Here is a 22,038-nt window from a genome sequence, read left to right on the forward strand (position 1 = left end):
TGGGCTAACAGGAAAGAGCACTTGATTTAAATCGTACTTCGTTTCTACCACAGCTCAATTGCTTCCAGTTCTGCTTTTCCGTGCACAGAGCAGTTTGAAAGTTCAACGGACTAAACCTAAGAGAGTCTGGCTTCAGATGATTTCAGATGCTGCTCTTGATATTTCACAACGCGCACTTGCTCTTGCCATTAGTTGTATCTCTGTATATCTCAGATAGTTTGCGCGCTGTGATTGGTCGATTCAATGGGGCCGTATCCTTCAATACTCGGTACGGCCCGCTAAATTTATTTTGTTGTTGTTGGTAAATTAAAAGCTCTCGAAATGTGATGATTATCTTGTTTCGTTTTCTCGGACCGTACTGTCAATTTGGGTCTTTGTTTTCGTCGTAAATCAGATTTAGCCTTGTGGAGAATATATATGAACGTCAAATGTATTGGATTGCGGATGTGCAACAATTTGCGAATCCGAAAATCATTTCAACCAGTGAAGTAATTCATGGTTGAAACGAAGCCCGAAAACAAAACAAAAGAACAAGTGCTTTTACGTGTTCGCCATTTTCAATGTGCAATGCTAATGATGAGCAACGTTTTTTCTTACGCCCAAACCGGGTCTTTTCATTTCAGTGAATGTGCCAGAAAATGCAGATTTTGAAAGTACAGTAGCTGAGCTGGATGCTTCAGATCAAGACCGAGACAAAAACGGCATGTTTACTTGCAGTATGGAGAACATGGACCTAGAAACCATGGATACATTTACTGTGAGGAAGACACCTAAGGGATGTGCACTAGTCCTGATGGGATATCTGGAATGGTCTGCGGTTAATCGATATTCGTTCTCGATCCGCGCAACGGACCACGCTGAAGCTGGCCAGCGGAAGTCAGCAGTGGCCACTGGTAAGGAACTTTAGTTCCATAAGCTTTGTGTGACGAACAAACCACTGTTAAGAAAGACAAGGAATAAATTGACTATGTCCTCTTTGCTCTTCGCGCCTTATAAAGGACATTGTTATATTTTGAGTTCTGGTGCAAACAAGTTATGTAGCTTCCCAAAATGCGGTTCTTTGCTTATAGAGTGACGTAAGTTTTCTTTCAAGTGCTGCGCGGCCAACTTACCCTTTTGAGTTTACTAATACAATAATGGGCTTACCGAGAAGGTAAAAATAGTAAACAAATGTTTCCCTACTGATAAACGCCGAAATGTGAACCACCTTTCGCATCGTACCTCGGTAGCAGTGTCCCCTTTGGTGCTCCGAGAGAAAACAAATTGAAAATTGAAAGATAAAAGCGACCACATTTTTTACACAAAGTAATCATACAGTTCGTAAGTGGCAAAGAACGCCTTTCTTAAATTTTGGTTGGTTTTTACAGTGACCGTTGACGTGCAGGACACAAACAATCACGACCCCGAGTTTCTTCAGTCGTCTTACTGGGTTCCTTTGACGAACGATGCCGGCGTTGACGCATCAGTGGTGACTTTAAAAGCACGTGACCGTGATGATGGTAAAAATGGTGAAGTAAGGTACAAATTATCAAGCGAAATTTTCCAAGTTGAGCCCATCACAGGAGTTGTAACGCTCAAGCAAGGCCTAGGTACCGTAACAAACAAGAAATACGAGTTTTCTGTTCGAGCTACGGATCAAGGAACCCCGAACCGGCAGACGGCTGTTATGGTGTATGTATCGGTTCACGAGCTGTCGTATGTTCCTCCGAGATTTCCGTGGCCCGTTTATCGGGCGGTGGTCGCTGAGAATTCAAAATCAGGCAAGGTGCTTTTGACGGTGCATGCGAAGAAAAGTGGTGGTGTCCGTAGATCCATCCAGTACTCAATCGTGGGCGGCGATCCACTGAAGCAATTTAGTGTGAGCGCGCGAAGTGGCGCTCTTACTCTGAGAAAGCAATTGGATTATGAGAAAAGGAAGCGACACGTGATAGTTGTTCGTGCAGTACAGAATGGATTGACACGTAACCATCCGTCCTTGCCAACGGAGGTGAGAAAAATATTCTTCATTTCATTTGAACACATGCAAAGGTGTAATTTATCGAAGGAAAATGTGAAGAGAAAATGATATTATAAACTCATGTTTTTCGGCCATCGAAGCATAATACGAAAAAAATGCAAACAGCCGTGATGAGCATGTAAAAGCAACGCCTTTTATCAGTGAATTTGACGTTTGGATGTTACAACATACATTTTCAAAAGTCACTGTTATAAGTTTGCGTGAAGAGACTGTCTTTATCTCGATGCTTTTTGGCACGTAAATCTGGGTATGTATTTAATAAATAAGCTATTTCACGGTTAGTTCGCTTGTACGATATTTATTCACTCGTTTTGTAAAACAAACTCACTCGCTGCGCTCGTTTGTTTGTTTTACACAACTTGTAAATAAAAATCGTAGGCGCTCACCATCCGTGAAATAACCTATAAATATATTAATCCAGAGAGAAATGGGTCAGATATAAACACGGTTACTTTTAAAATTGTTAGCATTCTAACCTTCATAAAATGATTTTTGTTACCATGTTCATCTCCCCTGTTTGTGTTTTATTACATATTAAGTAGAACGTTCGGACTAGGAATCGGATAGGTTCGGCACCTTTGTGAAGCACTCGGGTTTCTCCGGGTATGTCCGAGTACGGTTGCTTAAGAAAAATCTCCTTAAGGCATGAAGTAGTTGGGTTGTCATTCAAAGAAAATAGTCTGTGAATTCACTGCACCATTTTTAATGGCGTTTTAAGAAAAACACATCTAATGGGCGCAAGTTGATGAGTATTCCGTGCACCGGTGGCTTAGTTGTTTCAGCACCTCCCTGCCATGCGAGAGGTCGTGAGTTCGACTCCGGCCGTACCACCACTCAGGGTCTTTAAATAACTGAGGAGAACGTGCTGCCTTTTTTTATTTCATCTGCAAATGGTTAGACAATCAAATCTTCTCAGATAAGGACTGTAAACCGTAGGCCCCGTCTCGCAAATATCTTCTATGTTTATAAGTTCTCTATGGGACGTTATAGAACCCACATACTTAGTAGGGACCTTAGGGGCCCACTGACGTATTTTTTGGGGTGCGTTGCTAAGGATCTAATGCTTAAGTAATTTGAGAGAATTTGGCATTATTTTGGTCAGTTTCCAACTTTTGTAAGCCAATGACCCTAAATATGACATCATCATACCACGCCCATGGTCACGTGACCAATAAAAGAAAACTCTAAATTAGTCTCCGTGCTACGCAATTTGGGTATTTAATCGTTGGTTTGATAATTTGTATTCGTTTTTGCATCCAGCCAAGCATGGTTTTCTTTTTATTTTGAAAAATGTTCTTTTTAAAGACATAAACGATACTGAAATGCCCATAACTTTTTCAAAAAAGATGATTTGAAAAAATCAGTGCTTAGCTATATTCTGTATTTAGGGGTGAAACGTGACATTTAAAAAAAAAATTAATTCAATTTTAAATCACCGGAAATTTAGCTTTTTTCGGAAGTCAGTTCGTTTACGCATGCGCAGCTGATCTAAGAACGAGCGTGAGGAAGGGCGAGGAAAAACCTTCGATGTAAACAACAGTTTGTGCGGAGACTTTCGCTTGTGAATGGGTTTTCTTGTCAGCTCATGATATGATGACGTCAGTTACCGGAAGTAACATTCCACTTCCTTAGCAACGCGCGAAAAATCCGTCTGTGGGCCCTTAAGATCTACGACGGCGACTTCAACGAAAACGTCACCTCGAAATATCGCTTTGCTTTATCATAATTCTTTCGCGGTTATTCAATGTCGTTCACCTCTTACAATTTGGGCGAGCTATCCTGAACATAAATTGTTACGAGCAGTTACAAAGTGAAAATAGAGAATGAAAGATTCTCTTTTGTATGCTTACGTTGTCGTCAAAACCTCAAAACTGGTAATTTCACGTCGTCCTAACGCAGAGTACCGCAAGAATCCGTCCTAAAATCCGTGCTGCACGTGCAGCACGATCATTTACGCTCTTTTAACCAATGATATCATTGTTTTGCGGCCTTGTTGTTTCCGTCGCCGTCATAAAATCTTAAGGTCCCTACTATTCGAGAAGAGTAGGGGATGAAGTTCCCGGTGTTGTGGCTGTCCTCTGTGAGTGTGTTCTTTCCAGCAGAAGTGGCCGGCTTGGCAGTGATGTCTCTAAAAAGGATTACGGTGTATAAGGCCACCAAAGCAAAAACAGCCATAAGTCATAAAGAGACTTTGCCGAGTGCTGGGACATGTAGATGTAGATGTGGATTCCTTGGTGGCGATGCCTTAGGATGGCGTTAGATGTTCCTGTGCATTATTCTGTTAACGTATTCGTTCAATTTCTTGGCGTTTACTTCAGGTTAAAGTGATCGTAAATGTAACAGACGTCAATGATAACCGTCCGAGGTTCGCTCATCCAGTTGACCCACTTGTCACGTCAGTTGACGAGGGGCAGCCTGCCGGCGCGGTCGTTACAGTTGTCAGAGCATTTGATAAAGACACTGGAGACCGTTCGTTCATCGAATACGGACTCAAAGACGATAATTTCCAAATTGATCCCATTCTTGGGACAATAACCACCACGAAAATGCTGTTTCATTCCACGGATGCGTCACACACTTTCGATATTACAGCAACCGATTCCACCCCACCCTTCAGAGTGGGAAAAGCACAGGTGGTTGTCATGGTAAATAAGGCTATACCCCCTCCGCAGTTTCCAAACAAGGATTTTTCTGAATTGATATCAGAGAATACTCCTGTGGGTAAGTATTATTTTGGAACATACGTTTTTTTCGGGCTTTTTATATTGTGCTTCGTTCACGCGTTATACATTGTGTAAAAAAATGTTAATGCGGCAATGTTGGTCAAATTTTCCCGTGCTGCATACCAAAGCACGGCTCACAGAAATGTAATTGTAGGATACCCTCGGTCACGCGGTCCTTTTCATACAAGCACTGGGACTTTGTTGTGTGCCAAAATTTCTGTCTGGATCTTGAACTGAAGACTTTTGGGCTTGAAATATTTTTTCAATTAGTTCTCTTTCTGTATCGTTGTTAGAAACATGTCAAGAGACCATATTTTAAGGGTAAGTTCATCGTTGTTCCACAGTTTTCTTCTCTGATCACCGAAGTGAAAAAAGAGGTTTTGACATCAGCAATGGAAAACTATAGTTGGACAAACGAACGTATCTTAAACATATTTTTTGGTATAACTCTCCGAGGTTGTCTGCCATGAATTTTCCCTTGTTTTCCACAGGAAAGTCCTGGGGCAATTTTGTTCCTCGATATAACCACTCTACCCTAAATTACTGGATCGCGAAGGGTGACGTTGATAATGACTGGTGTATAGATACCACAGGAAAAATCCGACTGAACAAACGGTTAGATCACGAGCGGAGACGAGTCTATCATCTAAGGATCAATGTGAATGACAGGAAAAAAACGTATCCGGGACCCACTGTCTTGTTTGATATAGAAGACATCAACGATAACCTTCCGACATTCAGTTCCAGTTATTACAAGTTCTACGTTTCGGAGAATTTACCAATTGGTCACACGGTAGGAAGCGTTTCAGTGGTTGATCGTGATGTCGTAGTGAATCCCAATCTGAAGTACTCAATTGTCGGCGAAGAAGATATGCGATCGCATGGTAAATTTAACATAAATCCGTCGTCTGGGGTTTTAACAACGAAACAAATGTTGGATCGAGAGAACGTGCAGCAACACGTGATGATGGTGCGAGTAGAAGATAACGGGAAGCCTCCCCTGAGCTCCATAGCACGTGTGACTGTTGTTGTTTCAGATGTGAATGATAACGATCCGTTGTTTGCTTCAGAACTGTTTAGAGCCTGGGTTCAAGTCGATGCCAAAGTAGGGTCCGGGATATTTTCTGTGGTTGCATCTGATGTGGACTTTGGAGAAAACGGAATTTTGAGGTGAGTGAAATACGTAGATGGAATCTGGAAAGAGAGTAGTTGACCTGTGCACATCCGGACAGCAGTCGGGCGGCTGCAGGCTCCGCAGAGACTGAAGCATTGCGCACACTAAATTTGCCATCTATGCATGAGGATGTAGCAGTTGCTAATTGCCCATCGCATCGTTGCGAAGTGAAAATTTACTCGTCTCCTCTTGTAAGCACAAAAGCAACAGAAAGTATGCGTGGTTATTCCTGTTTATATCCATAGCGCAAAAAGCACTGCTTTGCGGTCCAGATGAATAAGGTTCTTATACTTGTCCTTAATCAAATGCAATGCTTGCACATTCGAAAAATAGGCACGACAAAACAAAACAGTAACTTCGTTCCTCATCTTTGCTTTGCAAAACAAAGCGCACAAAACTAAGCGTACGGAAGCCTCCTTTACTCCCTTTTGGAGTGCAGACACAGGATGAGGCAGCGCGGCCCAGTTGTTAGGCTCAGTTGCTATTTTTGCAATGACTGCAAAATTATCGCGCGCTCATTGGCTAATTTTTATTGTCAATAAGCGGACAGACGCATGAATTTATAATTTATGCGATGATGATGCGATATTGCGATATTGATGATGTGTGCATTGCGAGGCAGGTCACGTAGACTCAAGTGAATGGAGTTATTCACGATGACCAACTTTATTGGGTTTTTAAATTTTTGTTTTACTTTTCGTTCATTGTAGGTACTCAGTAGTCAAAGGAAATGCTGAGAAAATGATTGATCTGGACCCTGTTGAAGGTTTAGTCACTCTGGCTCGACCCTTGACGGCATTGGAGCCAATCAAATTCAAGATCATGGCACGTGACCTCGGTCAGCCGGCCAGAAATAGAACTGCGGACGTCGTCATTGGAGTCCAAGCCGTTCCAGGTCCTCCACGATTTCTGTCTCCGAATACCGCGCATGTAAAGGAAAGTGAGTCGGCAGGTATCGAAGTGCTTCGCATGGTAGCGGCCAGTGTTGACCCCGTGATTTCTTACAAGATCTTAAGCGGAAATAAAGACGGAGTTTTCCATCTTCAGCCCGAGACAGGACTTATCACCACCACAAAACCGCTGGATTATGAAACCTCGACGCATTATGATTTGGTCGTCATGGCAATAGACAGCAGCAACCGAATGAACTACGTTAAAATAGTTATATACGTAGATAACATCAATGACAACGAGCCTTACTTTGTTGGCGCGCGGGAAACAGCACTTGAAGGGCAGATCTTAGCAGATGCCATAGCTGGGAGTAACGTGATGTGGGTTAAGGCAGCCGACAAGGATATTAGCGATGTCCTGACCTACAAGATTCTAGATAATACGGCAGACGCATATTTTCATATTGACTTCGAAGGAAGATTGAAAACCAAGAAAGCTCTTGAAGGTTTGCAGTCGCCTTACATCTTTAGAATTGAAACCAATGACAATGGTATTCCGCCCAAAAGCGCCTTTACTTCTGTTAGGATAGTTCTTTTGAAGTATCACATACATCAGAAAGAAATGCAAAGCAGCATCCGGGAGGACGTGAAGAAAAATGTTATTATTATGCAAGTCAAAGATTCTGCTGACATAAAGAACCCACTATTTTCAATAATTTTCCCAGTGGGGTCACCTTTTAGTATAAATGACGAGACTGGAGCCATAGGAATCTTGCGCCCTTTGGACTACGAAACAACGAAAAATTACACAATAATTGTACAAGTTCAGAACTCTCAAGATTTGAATGAATATACAAATATTGATGTGGTGATCAAAGTTCTCGACGTAAATGATAATTCCCCAGTTTTTACAATGAACAAAACCCAGGACCTTCTATACTTGGCCAAGGTGAACAGAAACCCCGTCCGGGGCACGGTGGTTTACAAACTAACAGCATCAGATCGAGACTCGACAGGCCATTTGCGTTACTCGCTGGGAGACGATAACGCCTTGTTTGAAGTCGAGGCCGAGACTGGGAATGTTAAAACGCGTGGACAGCAGGTTCTTCTGGCGGCGTTTTACAACATCACTGTCCGCGTCAGTGACGGCGGGTCGCCGTCCCGTCGTACGCAAGCCGTGTTACACGTGCAAGTTGGGGAGTATCCGCCACTGTTTAGTAGGGATAATTATGTGTTTTCGGTTGAGGAGAACACGCAGAAGGGATTCACCGTTGGCTACATTGAGGCTCGCAGCTATTCTGGCGCTTCGTTTTCCTACACAGTTGTGCATGGTAAGTCCTCCTTTTTGGTTTTTCTCAGATTTGGGCTCCTTCGGGGCGATAGTATCTTGAGTCGGTCCTGTTTTCAAATCTCGAACTGATTTTCGGTTTGAACCAGTGAGAAACTTGATTATTACTTTATTTGAAAACCAAGAGCAGTCCCTAAACCGCTGGAGGTAACTGAAATGTCTTCCATTATCGACATCATTTCGACAATTAGTTTTTTGGATGCTAGTGGTTCGTGTTTGTAGTATACTCTAACACATGATGTTTACAAAGATAAACAATATATCATGATAGTAACAAACAGGAAACAAACTTACCCTTCGCAAAAAGAAAAAACAGCGAACTTTGTTCATGTCCGTCCCACGAATGCAGCTCTCATATCTCGTTGCTACCGAGAGCATCCGAACTTGAAATCGGACGATCATCGGTTCGACTCCTTTTAGCAGCATTCGGTATTTGTGGTAAGTGCACTACACACTTTGTCACTGGGTTGTAAGGGTGTAAGATCGTGAGAGTGTAAGAGTGTCCGTGGTGCCAATAGGCCCGCAGCGCGTGCATAAATCACGAAAATTAACAGATCTGTTGGAAGCAAGAATTTGTGTCGGTGATGAACAATAAAGCAGCTGCTATTTCTAACACGATGGAATTACCTGGTGACAAATAACCTCGTCTAGGAGAGTAAATTTTTTGACTTTGCAGAAACAATGGTCAACATCAGGAGTTAAATGATTGTGATTTAATGTATTGAATTCGCATATTTCGTCACAAAACTTTATAACCCTTGAAAGGGAAAAAGCCAAACTAACAAAAACAAAAACCTGGTGTTTTGCCGCCATTTTGACCCAGATGTATCCTTTGTTTCACGAGTAAACACTCAAGGTAACTTGATCACGGCGCCCACTGAATTCGATGTCACTTTCGATTTTGCGATTTAGTGGTGCAGCCAAAAGAATAATAGAAAACTTGAACATAGGAAAAATCTCCCAAAATGGTTTTTGCTGTTGGTAACATTTTATATTCACGGTTCAAAATTTATGTCGTTTTTATGTCGCAAATTTTGTTGCTGATGGCAAAATCTTTTATTCTCGATCGACACTTCCTGAAACCTTCCTCCTGATTTTCCTAAAAAAACTGTGTATCAATATTTATTTACTTTTGCATCAATATTTGTTTACATTAAGGAGGCTAACAAAATCTGTACCTTGCTTCGTTCGCATTTTTGAGCGTTAAAGTAGAATTTTCGATACATTTTAGTGTCTCTCATCCAGATACTAACCCCGCCGGACAGCGATAAACTTCAGTGAACGTTTGTCTCAGAATGCACGCTAAACCTTGGGGTAAAAAAGAAGTTTTAAGGGAACTTGAAAATGATAAGCATGTCAGTCTCGAAGCCAATATTTCTTGATTCCCTTTTATTTTCTTCAATCTTTCTGGGTTTGATATTTTACTAGTAATCACATGTCTTCTCAGAAGGCTATTTATCTAAGACATCTACCATGGCACTATGAATAAAGGGGTAGTTTCTAAAGAAACTGTGGTGCTGCGTCGGTGGGGAAGTAGTACACAAAAATTTGGTTTTATAAACGGAGTTGATAATGTAAATTGACCACCGTACAGGGATTCTAAAAGCTGACGTTTCGAGCGTTAGCCCTTCGTCAGAGCGAATCGAGGCACTATAATGATTTACGATACCAAAACAATATCCTGTACTATTAGGGCTACATATTACGCAAAGACAACTTTAATCTCCTGGAAGACCAAACGCAGCTCAGTTGACAATATGGAATAAAGCGATGTCTTACTGCACTGCCACACGTACGCAATGCGTACCTATTTTTTCCCGAATATACCCGAGTTATATTATTCGTGACCAAATTTTTCAATTAAAGTAAAGTGAACTCAAATGACATTTTATTCTTTAGGAAATTCGGACAAGAGGTTTACCCTGGACAGCAACACTGGTCGGCTTGCTTTATCCAATCCTCTGGACTTCGAGCGGGACTCCAATGTTTATGGCATCAGAATAAGAGCCGAGGAGGTCGGTGTTATTCCAAAGCAATCGTCAGAGGTTAACGTCCAAATAGTCCTCAAGGATCTGAATGATAATATTCCGGAATTTTCCCAACAACGATACAGGTATTAATAGCTTTACGCTGTAGATTGATTGATTCTAAGGAAGGAGACAAACTTTTTGTTGCAAATCTTTTGGGTTGGTATGTTTCTGTGGGCGAAAGAGCGCGTTTTGTGAATTGTCTTGTCGTAAATTATAATTATCAGGCAGGGTTAATGAAAGACCGTGCTGTTAATTTTGTAATCAGGTGTCGGTTCGTTTGTCGACTTCAGAGTTCTGCGTCATTGCATTCATGTTAAAGGGGTACAATAGGTCACGCTATTTTAGGTAATTTTGTTTAATTTTGTTAATTATGACCTCTAAACGTCAAATTGGCAGAGCAAGAGTCTTTCATTTGCAAAATCACGGCCACATAACAACTGAGAATGATTTTCCAGCTTTGTAAATGACATTTTGATATAGATTGATATAAATTTGAAAAAAGGTGGGCCGACGTTTTTTCAAATTTACGCAAATTCAATCCATTTCAATTCTCTCCAGTTTTGTCCATCCACGTCCCTTCTTGGCTTCCCTGTGTTTTGTTAGAGTTCTTCTATAGTTTTGAACAGTTATTTTGATATTTTAGTTAATTCTATGACCATTCGATCAGTGCTGAAATTGCCTAAAATTGCGTGACCTAGCCCCTTTAAAGTGGATTTAACCGTCAGCGGAGACTCGTTTGGTGTAAAATTAAAACGCCGAGTAGTATATTTGGCCAATGACAATAGACTGAAGCCATTCATTCAGTGAAGCAAATGTATGCAGCCACGGGATAACGCTTGCAGCAAGTCACTTTTTGCTTCTGATGTCACAAAAAAATTCATGCGAGATTTATTTTGACTCCGTACAAGTGCAAAGTGGTTACAATCAGTTTATTCAAGGCTCAAGCTCATGAACCCGAGCCCAAGAGTTTTAGTGAGAACACCATTAAGAACACAACACGCAGTCAATTCCCTTTCCCTCGTAAAACGGCCGTGCACTTAAAGATTTTAATCTCTCTAACACCGGACGATTGTACTCGTCAGTGGGGAGCTCCATAAGTGCCAAAGGGCAAATAAAATAAAATAAACGTTCGTTTTTCTTTGAGGAAAACCGGAATAAGGGAGGGAAAAACCTCTCTAATCGGGAGGGAACGAACAATTTCATTCCGGAAATCAGACCCCATACACATTTGTTGGATTGCTCTTGCGCCATAAAGCAAGCGTGAAACCATCCCATTGACAATCAGTTGGGAACCACTTTCTGTTTCCCCAACGCGGTGGTGGCTGCTCTCGAAACCTTCAATTTGTGATTGCATCGTTTGATTTTGCCCGTTGTACCTTGATGATTTTCAATCTTGATCAAGTTTCTAGCCCGGACATGGTTGAAAATACAAAGCGTTTGTCTTTTGTCGCAGATATACTCTTCCGGAAAGTGTCCCCGTGGGCACAACGGTGTTGTCAGTGTCGGCTAGAGACAGCGATTCTGGAATGAACGGACAGTTCAGATATGACGTGGACGATCCACACTTCCAGGTCAATCCCTACACCGGTGAAATCTCCACAGTCAAACCATTGGATTTCGAGACTTCGCGATCACACATCTTTGTTGTGGTCGCGAACGATGGTGGTATGCCTGTGCTCACAGGGACGGCAAGGGTTGAAGTGACCCTTGGGAATGTTAACGACAATCCACCACGATTCTTACAACCAATGTACAACGAGTATGTCAATGAAGATGCTGGTCCAGGAGAGCTGGTCACTACTGGTACGATACTGATACAATACGATACTGACTGTTTCACGTGACGTCATCGCCGCCATTTTGGTGGACGAAAACAATAAACCTCTCATTAGATTCTTTTTTTAGTCCACCAGCATTTGCGCATTTTGCCATTGTGATCTTTGTCTCTAGGGATTGGTTGTAAATCCTCTATAGGCTATTTTCGAATTGTGTACGGAAAGAACCGAGTCAAGGTTCAGGGAAAGAGTAATATTCGCGAGTTGAAATGTTCGGGAACGAGTTTCGGTGCCCAAAAACAAGTTTTCAATCCTTTGGGACTCAACATGGCCGCTCTGTTATCAAGGCCCATTGCTCCCTTTATTGGTTCTTTTATCTGTGCTAGGTGCATTTTGCCGTTGTATCATCTATTGTTTCGTTCTGCAATCACAGATCGCGTCTGGAAAGCTACAGGGTCTCTCCAGGGAAATGATTTTAGAGATAGATAGTTAAGTACTCTTTTCATTTGTTTTTGCACACAGGACAGTGACGAGTTGTAATTTTAATTCAATGGCTAAACAAAATGGTCGTCATTTGCAAACCATCGAAGAGACGTTTGGTAGTATCTTCTATCGGATTGCCAAATTGTAAACGATGTGAAGAATAATGTCATAAAAAATGAAAGCAAACTGATAGAAGTTTTCAGGTCACGACCTCTTTTCTTCCGCAAATTCTGAAACAAAAGGAGATCTGTAATTTTGCTGGGGTATACTAATTGAAATGCACATCCTCTCTATAGAATAAGAAACTTCTCTGATTAAGTTACCAAAGATGATCCATTAACGGTTTTTTGACAACCGCATCACAATTTTGTTGACGCTTGACAATTCCATTTAATTTTATTTATTTATTTTTAGTTCAAGCAAATGACCTGGATCTCGACCCAGTCTCCTATAGCATTATTTCTGGCGATAACAGCAGCAACTTTGTGATGGACAATCGCACAGGTGTAGTCCGTTTAGTGAGTCACAGGAAGCCCAATCTCATCCTGCCATTTTACTTCCTGAACATCAGTGCATCGGACGGTGTACATGTCAGCCAAGCGATGCTAATAGTAGCAGTACTGGACATAAACAACCACAAGCCTGTGTTCAGGGACTGTGGCAAATATCGACCAGTTATTGCGGAAAACATGTCTCCCGGTTCTTCAGTCTTACAGGTTTGATGAATAGAGTTCTTGAACGTCGTTAGACTCGGAAATGACGGTTCAAGTCCATATTCCAGAAGTCTCGATTTGCGATGGAATCTCGATATTATCTATTTTTAGGACGGCTACTGCTAGACTTTTTCGGGGAAAAAAGTGGCGATGTTGTGTTCAGTGTACGATCCATGGTTTTTTGCCTTAAGCGAGTGCATTCCTCGTGCGGCTACTTGATTGCAGACCAATCAGAGGCGTTGAGGTCATCAGGACCAATTTGATTGGCCATAATTTGTTGGGACCCGTATTCTAAATTTAGGTTATACCAGGAGCGGATCAAGGGGAAGGGTGCAGGGGGTGCACACCAACCCCCCCCCCCCCCCCCCCCCCAACCACCTTCCTGAGAAGATCTGCGGTTTTCTGGTATTCTGAAAAAAAAAAAAAGCACGTCATCAGTCACCATTCCTTAGTAGTGCACCCCCTCCTAAGAAAAATACAGTATTGAGTAATGATGTATGGGTATCTATCGCCGCCAAAATTCAAACTTGTTGTTCTTAAACCCAAACATTGGTCATATACCGGACCAAAATGGCGGAAAACAAAAGAACCATTGCTATCCTGATTAGGTCTTGTTGATTAGGTATTGTTATGTTCGCTATGTTCTTTTGTTTATTCAATTTGTCAATTCAAACATTCAATTGGTGAAGTCAAACATTCAAGTCGTCATTTAAAGTGGTACTACGACCAAAAAAAACAAGTCTTTTTTTTTTTTTGATTTCAAAACTATGTGAACTAAACACTAACTGACCCAAGTTTTAAGTTCTGATTTTAAAAAGACACCTGTTTATTTTAACTGGAATTTTCTTATTTATTGGTCCGCCATTACTAACTTTAAAATCTTGAGAGAGCTGGGTCGAGGAGAAAATGACGTCGCAATGCGTGTATACGCGGTCGAATTAATATGCAGCACGGGAGTTTCGAGCTTTCAGACTTTTAAACCCGTGTTTTGCATATATAATAAATTGCGTTTACACGCTGAAATTTTAAGCTAGTGAGTAAATGACGTCATTTTGTCTAGATCCAACCCTCTGAGGTCCAATCGGTCAGTTTTGAACGTGAGTGATGGCGGACCGTGAAATCCAAAACTTACACTCAACATAAACAGCCTTTGGATAAAACTCAAAGCTCAAAATTTTGCCAGTTAGGTGTCAAGCGAACACGCTTTCAAAATCTGAAGGAAAAAAAGAAATGATTTTTTGATCATAGTACCACTTTAAACATTCAATTTCATTGCCCAAGTGAATGTCTGAATTGACAAATAGCCCTTTTGCAACTAACGATCACATGGTACAAAATCCGCCATGCTGGAGGGCAAGCTCATTATTATTCCCCCACTGGGACATTAAAACAAAGGCAAGTCAAGGTTGACTGGTTCAGATCTCTTTGTTTTAATGTCCCAGTGGGAGAATAATAATGAGCTTGCCCTCCAGCATGGCGGATTCTGTACCATGCGATCGTTAGTTGCAAAAGGCCTATTGAATGGTTGATTTTAATTTAGAGTTTAAATTGCAAGACAGAATGATTGAATTGAAGGTTTAGATCTAAGAACAAGAAGTTTGAATTTTGGCAGGGATGGCCACCCATACTGATGGGCCAAAGCCACTTAGCCAGTATCAAAAATACCATAATACTCTTTGCTTGTCCCTCCAAAATTTTGCATAAGCATTGTTTTCAGTTTCTCTTGGGACCCTCCCCCTTCCTGAGAAGACCTGCGGTTTTCTGGTATTCTGAAACAAAAAAGAAAAAAAAAAAAAAAACGTCATCAGTCACCATTCCTTAGTAGTGCACCCCCTCCTAAGAAAAATACCATTACAAGTCCCAAGGGAAAATAAAAACTATGCTAATGCAAAATTTTGGAGGGACAAACAACTAGTACTATGGTATTTTTGATAGTGGGTAATTGAGAGAGATCAGCACTCCTGGGTTATGGGCTTCTATTACAGAAAAACGTCTTTTCGTAATAGTTCTTTTCGTAATTTGAGACCTCATGCGCTTTGAAACTCTTTGAGAGTCCTTGAATTCGGAAGTCAACATTTCAAAGCATCACAAATGAACACATGTAAATTGACAGGTTTCTGCAGTCTGTACCGTGGCGGTGGTACGTAGTAACCGTTTTTTTATCATTCTGGATCACCACACGCTGCACCATAACTTTCTTTCGCCTCTTGAAGGTTTCGCCTTGTGCCGCTGAAACATTAGAATTTATATCATGTTTGTTGTGAAATCCAGAGGTGCCATGAGAGTGCTTGTTTGCATTCCAGGTCAGGGCTGAAGACGGTGACATGGGCGATAACGGCAAAGTCAGTTATCACATTGAGCGACCAACAGCCGGCGTGCCTTACTTTAAGATTGACATCAATTCAGGCCTCGTGACCACGGCTGCGTCCTTTGACCGCGAGAAAAAGCGATCTTACCAAATAAGGATCACAGGAAAGGACGGCGGGCCAGATCGACAAGAAGCCGAAAGACTCATGGGATTTTGTCAAGTTGAGATAATGATCGATGACGTCAACGACAACCCGCCCGTATTTGGGAATAAGCGGTATGAGACTAGTGTCAAAGAAGACTCGGAGATAGGTCAGACGGTACTTCAAGTTAGCGCCACTGATAAGGATACAGGCAGCAATGCCTTAATAACGTATTCTTTCGAAAAGCTCAACACACACTTTAGCATTTCTAGCGTGACTGGAATTATAACCACTAACAGATCGCTTGCATCGTCAGAGTACGCATTCTCAGTGGTTGCGCGTGATAATGGTCTCCCTCCTCGACAGTCAAGGGCCTATGTAATCATCAGTGTTTACAAAGTTGGGAAAAACCCACCAAAGTTCGAGAAGGAAGTTTACTTCGCGCGTGTAGCCGAGGATCTGCCTCCCGGGGAGATTGTGATGCGAGTGACCGCAACGACTCCTGACCCCAGCAAAATGATGATTTATTACACCATCGAGAATTACCCGCAGCCATTTACCATAGCGCCGGCAACCGGAGTGCTTAGTACTACCCAAGCTCTTGATTACGAATCATCCCCCAACTATACCGTGCACATTCGTGCACAGGACACCCAAGATCCTCCTCTGGTCTCGTTTACCCGGTTAGAGATTCTGGTTGAGGACGTAAACGACTCGCCTCCTGAATTTCCAGTATCCAAGTATGAAGGTCAGGTTGCTGAGAATTTACCCATAGGGACTTCAGTTATCGAAGTTGAAGCAAACGACCCAGATAAAGGTCAGAATGGACTTGTCTCATACAGCTTTAACAGAAAAGAAAGCTACGATGATTTTGATTTGGACTCGGTAACAGGGCTTATCACCACTAAGATGGTTTTCGATCGAGAGAGGTCTGGACGCTATACGCTGATCGTGGAAGCACGTGACCATGGTAAGGTTCCTAAGAAATCGAGTTGTTTGATTAACGTCATTATCAACGATCAAAATGACAATGCGCCGGTGTTTAAGCATGCAGTGTATAACATCAGTGTTTTCGAGGATGTCGCACTCGGAGCGCGTCTTCTTACTGTCTCAGCAGTAGATGACGATATAGGAAACAACGCCATCGTGAATTATTACATTACCTCTGGCAACAAAGGAGCAGCGTTTGCGATTACTAAGGAGCTCGGGCAGATTGTTGTCGCCAGCTCGCTGGACAGAGAGACACAGGATTACTACCATCTCAAGATAAGGGCTTTGGACGGCAGAAACTCTGGCTCGGCTGTGGTAAACATACACATAAAGGATGTCAATGATAACAATCCTGAGTTCTCGAACAACACCTACTATGCCAAAGTGTACGAGAATCAACCTAGTGGAAGTTACGTCACGACTTTGTCCGCAACCGATAAGGATCTTGGAGGAGGTGGATTGTTTTTGTATTCCATCAGTGGCCAAGGGAGGGATGCTTTTAAGATCGATCCCAAGACGGGAGTACTGTCAACTGTTAAGCCACTCGACCGAGAGACGAAAGCGCGATATGATTTCCTTGCATTTGCCACAGATAATCCTGAGTCTGAGGCAGTCTCGAGGAGGACTGGATCTTGTGACGTTGTGATTTGGATCCGGGACATAAACGACAACGCGCCGCGGTTCCCGGATGATATATATGAAGGTGGTGTTCAAGAGAACCAGTCTCCTGGTGCTCGTGTTATGGAGTTGTCGGCAGTTGACGATGATGACCCGAATGAAAGCGGGAACGCGATCATGAGTTATGAACTCATAGATGACTCTTCTGGCAGGTTCAGAATCGAACGGGACACGGGTTTGATCAGGACACGCGTAAAACTTGACCGAGAGGAAGAAGATGAGTACCTACTAGTCGTAAACGCCACCGATGGTGGTAATCCCGCGCTGTCGGGTCACGTGGAGGTCAAGGTCAAAGTCACAGATGCCAATGATCACCCTCCTCGATTTGAAGAGAGAATATTCCTTGCGAGTGTGTTCGAGAATGCCGATATTGATTCCCCAGTGATGATTTTGAAGGCCACTGATGAAGATGTTGGAATCAATGCACAGCTTCGTTATTCCATAACACAAGGAGCTTGGGATGACGCCGGAAACAGTGGGAATATGTTTCATGTTGTAGAGGATACGGGAGAAATTAGAGTGACCAGGAGTTTAGATTTTGAGACCAAAAAGGAATATAAACTGGAAGTCATGGTGAGTAAAAATTATTAAAGCGGGTTTTCTCGTTTTAGGAAATTCTCTTAAGTGTGTTTCAGTGGACAGTTTTACCTGTACAATTGCCGTCTTGGATTCTGATGTTCTGAGGGATATAAAGTTATGGGATGCACAGGTGGCAAGTGAATATATTGGATTTTTGACACCTATTTGATATTTGCATTGATTAATTTGAAACCGGCAAAGTGTAAGAATTAATCTGGTATGGAAAATTCAAGACCAAAACCAAATTTATGCCCACAAGAGGTCTGCATTTGCTTCCCGGGCATCCCATAATACATCAATTTGAATACATTTTTGATCCTTGATTGGAAATCACTGCAACGCTTTGATTTCTTAGCAATAAGAAATTAGAAAGATCCCCGCTAAACATTTTCCCTAAAAGTTGTTTGTAGTTTTTTCGACTTTCGAAGTACCTAGGCCCTGTCTGCAATGGTAATGCAACGACTGCTAACGACATTACACTCCAGCAACACTGGTCATTCGCAAAATGAAGTAACACCAGCGCGTGGTTGCGCGTGGTTTTTGGTTTGTCAAGCTATGCGTGACTTCTTTACTCCCATGACACTCCTTAGATTAAACTATTTCGGCAATGAGTGGTCGGTGGGCTAACAACTGGGTGATTTCCCCCATAAAAGCCGCTTAGAAATCGAACGCTATTACTGCCAAAGTTTGAGCGTTGTACATTTTTATTCCGTTCCTTTCCAGGTGCGTGACTCCGGGAGTCCTTCTTTTTCTGACACAGCCGAAGTCACGATTGCTGTTCAGGACTTCAACGATAACCCGCCGGTCTTCAGTCCCGTATCGTACTCCGGGGAAGTAAAAGAAAACAAAGATCCGGAAATATTTCTATTGCAAGTTAGCGCGTCTGACTCAGACACCGGTTCCAACAAAGAGTTCAAATTTTCTATCGCCTACGGTGATCCCGACGGGCATTTTCGTATTGATCCTGACTCCGGAAACCTGTACGTGCATCGCAAGCTTGACAGAGAGACTCGGCCATCTTATCTCCTTAAAGTCAGAGCTACAAACATCGCAGGTGGGATGCAGCAAGTTTCTAAAACTGTATTTGCCGAAAGTGGTCAAGTTTCAATTTAATTTAACTTACGCAATTTAAAATCAAGTGAGACTATGTTGCCTCGCAGTTATGAGCGCGATTTACTATTGCGTCGAAAAGCCTGAAAAACTTCAGGACTTCAACGGGGTTGAATTTCATATATATATATATTTATATCATTTCGTTCATTAATTCACTTATCACGGGAACATATGAACCTAGAAATGACCAGCTCCCAACGTCAGTGGCTTCATAGACCTTATTCTAAAATGGCCGTCATTTAAATATTCTTTTGTTTTTATTCAGATTAGCCCTTGATGCCTTTTCTTGAGCTGCAAATTCAAAAGATTATTTTGCCTTGAACGAGGCAGCAAGGTCTAATTTCAACAAAAACAAAAGAATATCTAAATGGCGGCCATTTTGGAACAAGGTGTATAGCTCAGTTGGTTAGAGCGTCGCACCGGTATCGCCCCGTTGAAGTCCTGAAAAATTTCAGGCTTCTCGACGGAATAGTAATTGCGCTCGTAACTGTGAGGCAACACAGTTTCACTTGATTTCATACCTACCCGCAGTGCAATATATGCTGCATTTCATATACATCATTTCGTTCATTACGCAATTTCTTTGACCAGTTGTAAAAGACGCACAGCCAATTGACCAATCATAACGCTAAAAAATTAACAATTAACGCGTGCGTGATCAGTTTAGCTTTTCCCTTCGATTGGCTCAGAATGTAGAGCGAAATTTTGGGTAGCTCTACTAAAACCAAAAATATAGCTGAATTAATCTCCACACTCAATAGACAAACCCTCTCAACAAACGATGTCGCGATTTTTGTAGCTTTCAATACCTATCTTGGCGACTGGAATCTCAGTTGTTAAGGTGATTCCTCAGTATTGCATTGCGCATCCCTACTGCGCACGATTTTTGCGTCATTAGCGCGCGCAAATTAGCGCGTGCACGTACACAGTGAAAGAAATTTCCCTCAAGCTAAGCTCGATAGCGAAATAAATGCTCATTTTCTTTTAAACGAGCATGGTGACCTGTATTTTTTATTGCATAATAATAGTGTGCATATTGTGCCCCTTAATTTAAAAGAAAACTAAAAAAATTTATCGGAAGCAAAAAAAGATCTAGGCGAAAGCATGTTGGAACCCGTTACTCTGTGATGCAAATTATGACCGCAAAAATAACGACTCTACGAACGCTTTACGTCCACGTCGTTTCAAATAGTGTTATGTTTCCACAAATTTTATATAATATTGTTCTATATGCTCGACATTTTCTACCTGTTAAGTTTTTTTCCGAGTATTACTTTTATAAACTACCTATCGAGCTACCGCAAAATGTAACGTGGACCGATGAATAATGCGCCTAAATAGCACGAGTACAAGCATAAATTGGGTAAGATTGGCCCATCATATCTCTTAAGCGAGAATGGTGACCTATCATTTTTATTGTTTTTTTCGAAACAGTGCTTGGTAGAGAACATTCAGGGAAAGTTTTAAAAAAATTCATCGGGAACTTTAATTTCTGAGGAATCACCTTAAAGCGGGGTGCAGCGATACCGACTTACCACTAAAGATGTAATCCTGTTCGAAGTTGGGGGAGTGTTAAAGGAATTTCTGCAACTTATCATTATTACAATAAAATTTCTTAGTTAACAGCGATGATCATTTTTACCTAAAAAGCAACTAAAAACGTTTGGAAACGAAGAATGGTGGTTGATTTTCGCACGAATGCGGTAGGTCGACTCAGAATTCATCCGTTTTTTTTTTTCCAGCGACGAATCTCCTTTACGGTCATGCGTCAGTGCAAGTCAGAGTGATAGACGCCAATGACAATGGCCCTGTTTTCCATCCTTCGGTTTTCCACTTTAGCGTCAAAGAAAACATCGCTCCTTCTCAGTCATTAGGGAAAATAAGCGTTGATGACCCGGATCTCGACCCACCAAACGGAGGTCCTTTTTCATTTGAAATATCCAGTGGCAACGAGGAAGGCTATTTCGGGGTCCATAACGTAACCGGCGTATTTTTTACCAGAGCTACTTTCGACCGAGAAAGGCGTGAGTCCTACATGTTAACGATTAAAGCATTTGACAGCGGGAATCCTCAACAGGAGTCGGCGACAATGCTTTACGTACACGTTTTAGATGAAAACGACAACCAACATTCAAGCGGAACTTTAAACTTGGATCTCAATTCTTACCAGGGAAAGTTTCCTGGGGGTGTGGTAGGAAAGGTTTACGTCATCGATAAAGACGTTAATGATCTTCGTATTTACGAAGTGCTCACGAAGAGTTCCGAGTACTTTACAGTTGCACGAACGACTGGGATGATCATTAGTAGCGCGAATCCGCCAAAGGGAGATTACTCTCTCACGATTAAAGTCTCTGACTCTAACAGCTCGTTCTCGGAGGTCGTTTGTTCTGTGTTTATAAAAGTCAAGGAAGTGACAGCCGAAGCTGTTCAAAACAGCATAGCGATACGTCTGGGCGGTGTGTCCCGCGAAGGATTTATCACAACCATACAGCCTCGTTTTAAGGAATCAATAGCGGGTATCCTTGGAACGAGCGAAGACAATGTGGATCTTTTTAGCGTACAAAAAGCACCGAAAAACCCAAATGCCATCGACGTGCGCTTTGCGGCGCACGGCAGCCCGTATTACGCTCCTGAGCGTATGAGAGCTCTTCTCAAGAACAGCTGGGACGTTCTGGCGAAAGCCACGAAGATTTTCAAAGTTGATATTCTCCTTGTTGGCGTGGATGAATGCTTGAATGAGCTTTGTAAGTCGAGTGGATGCACAAACGTTTTACTCGCGAACGGTGACGTGGAGGTTATTTCTGTGAAAAAGACAGCATTTGCCTCAATCATAGCGGTGGTTGTTGCAAAATGCGACGATTGTAATGAACAGAAAAAGGTGATACAGACGTGCAGCGCACAGTTATGTTTAAATGGAGGAACGTGCGTCGACACACCAGATGGTAAATATTTATGACATAAGTAATGATGATATGGACGACAATGTCTGATGATGGTGATCGTTTCAATGATGATAGTAGTGACTTCATGTGTGAAGTAATGCATTATTTTTTTTAATCTTTCGACCCAACAAAA

At 42.0% G+C, this 22,038-nt stretch overlaps 1 protein-coding gene across 2 annotated transcripts in view; it reads left to right on the forward strand.

Annotated features, from left to right (window-relative positions):
- LOC138022124 (protocadherin-like protein) overlaps positions 1-22,038 on the forward strand; it is a 64,778-nt gene that overhangs the window by 17,812 nt on the left and 24,928 nt on the right. For both annotated transcript variants that reach the window (XM_068869150.1, XM_068869152.1), the window contains 11 exons: positions 624-893; positions 1,368-1,987; positions 4,336-4,738; positions 5,232-5,910; positions 6,625-8,135; positions 10,052-10,265; positions 11,636-11,985; positions 12,855-13,156; positions 15,457-17,844; positions 18,574-18,904; positions 20,706-21,905. In XM_068869150.1, the coding sequence (XP_068725251.1) occupies positions 624-893; positions 1,368-1,987; positions 4,336-4,738; positions 5,232-5,910; positions 6,625-8,135; positions 10,052-10,265; positions 11,636-11,985; positions 12,855-13,156; positions 15,457-17,844; positions 18,574-18,904; positions 20,706-21,905 (8,268 nt within the window). The remainder of the gene's footprint in view (positions 1-623; positions 894-1,367; positions 1,988-4,335; positions 4,739-5,231; positions 5,911-6,624; positions 8,136-10,051; positions 10,266-11,635; positions 11,986-12,854; positions 13,157-15,456; positions 17,845-18,573; positions 18,905-20,705; positions 21,906-22,038) is intronic.

The sequence above is a fragment of the Montipora capricornis genome, chromosome 10, assembly GCF_036669925.1.
Source record: "Montipora capricornis isolate CH-2021 chromosome 10, ASM3666992v2, whole genome shotgun sequence".
Lineage (NCBI taxonomy): Eukaryota > Metazoa > Cnidaria > Anthozoa > Scleractinia > Acroporidae > Montipora > Montipora capricornis.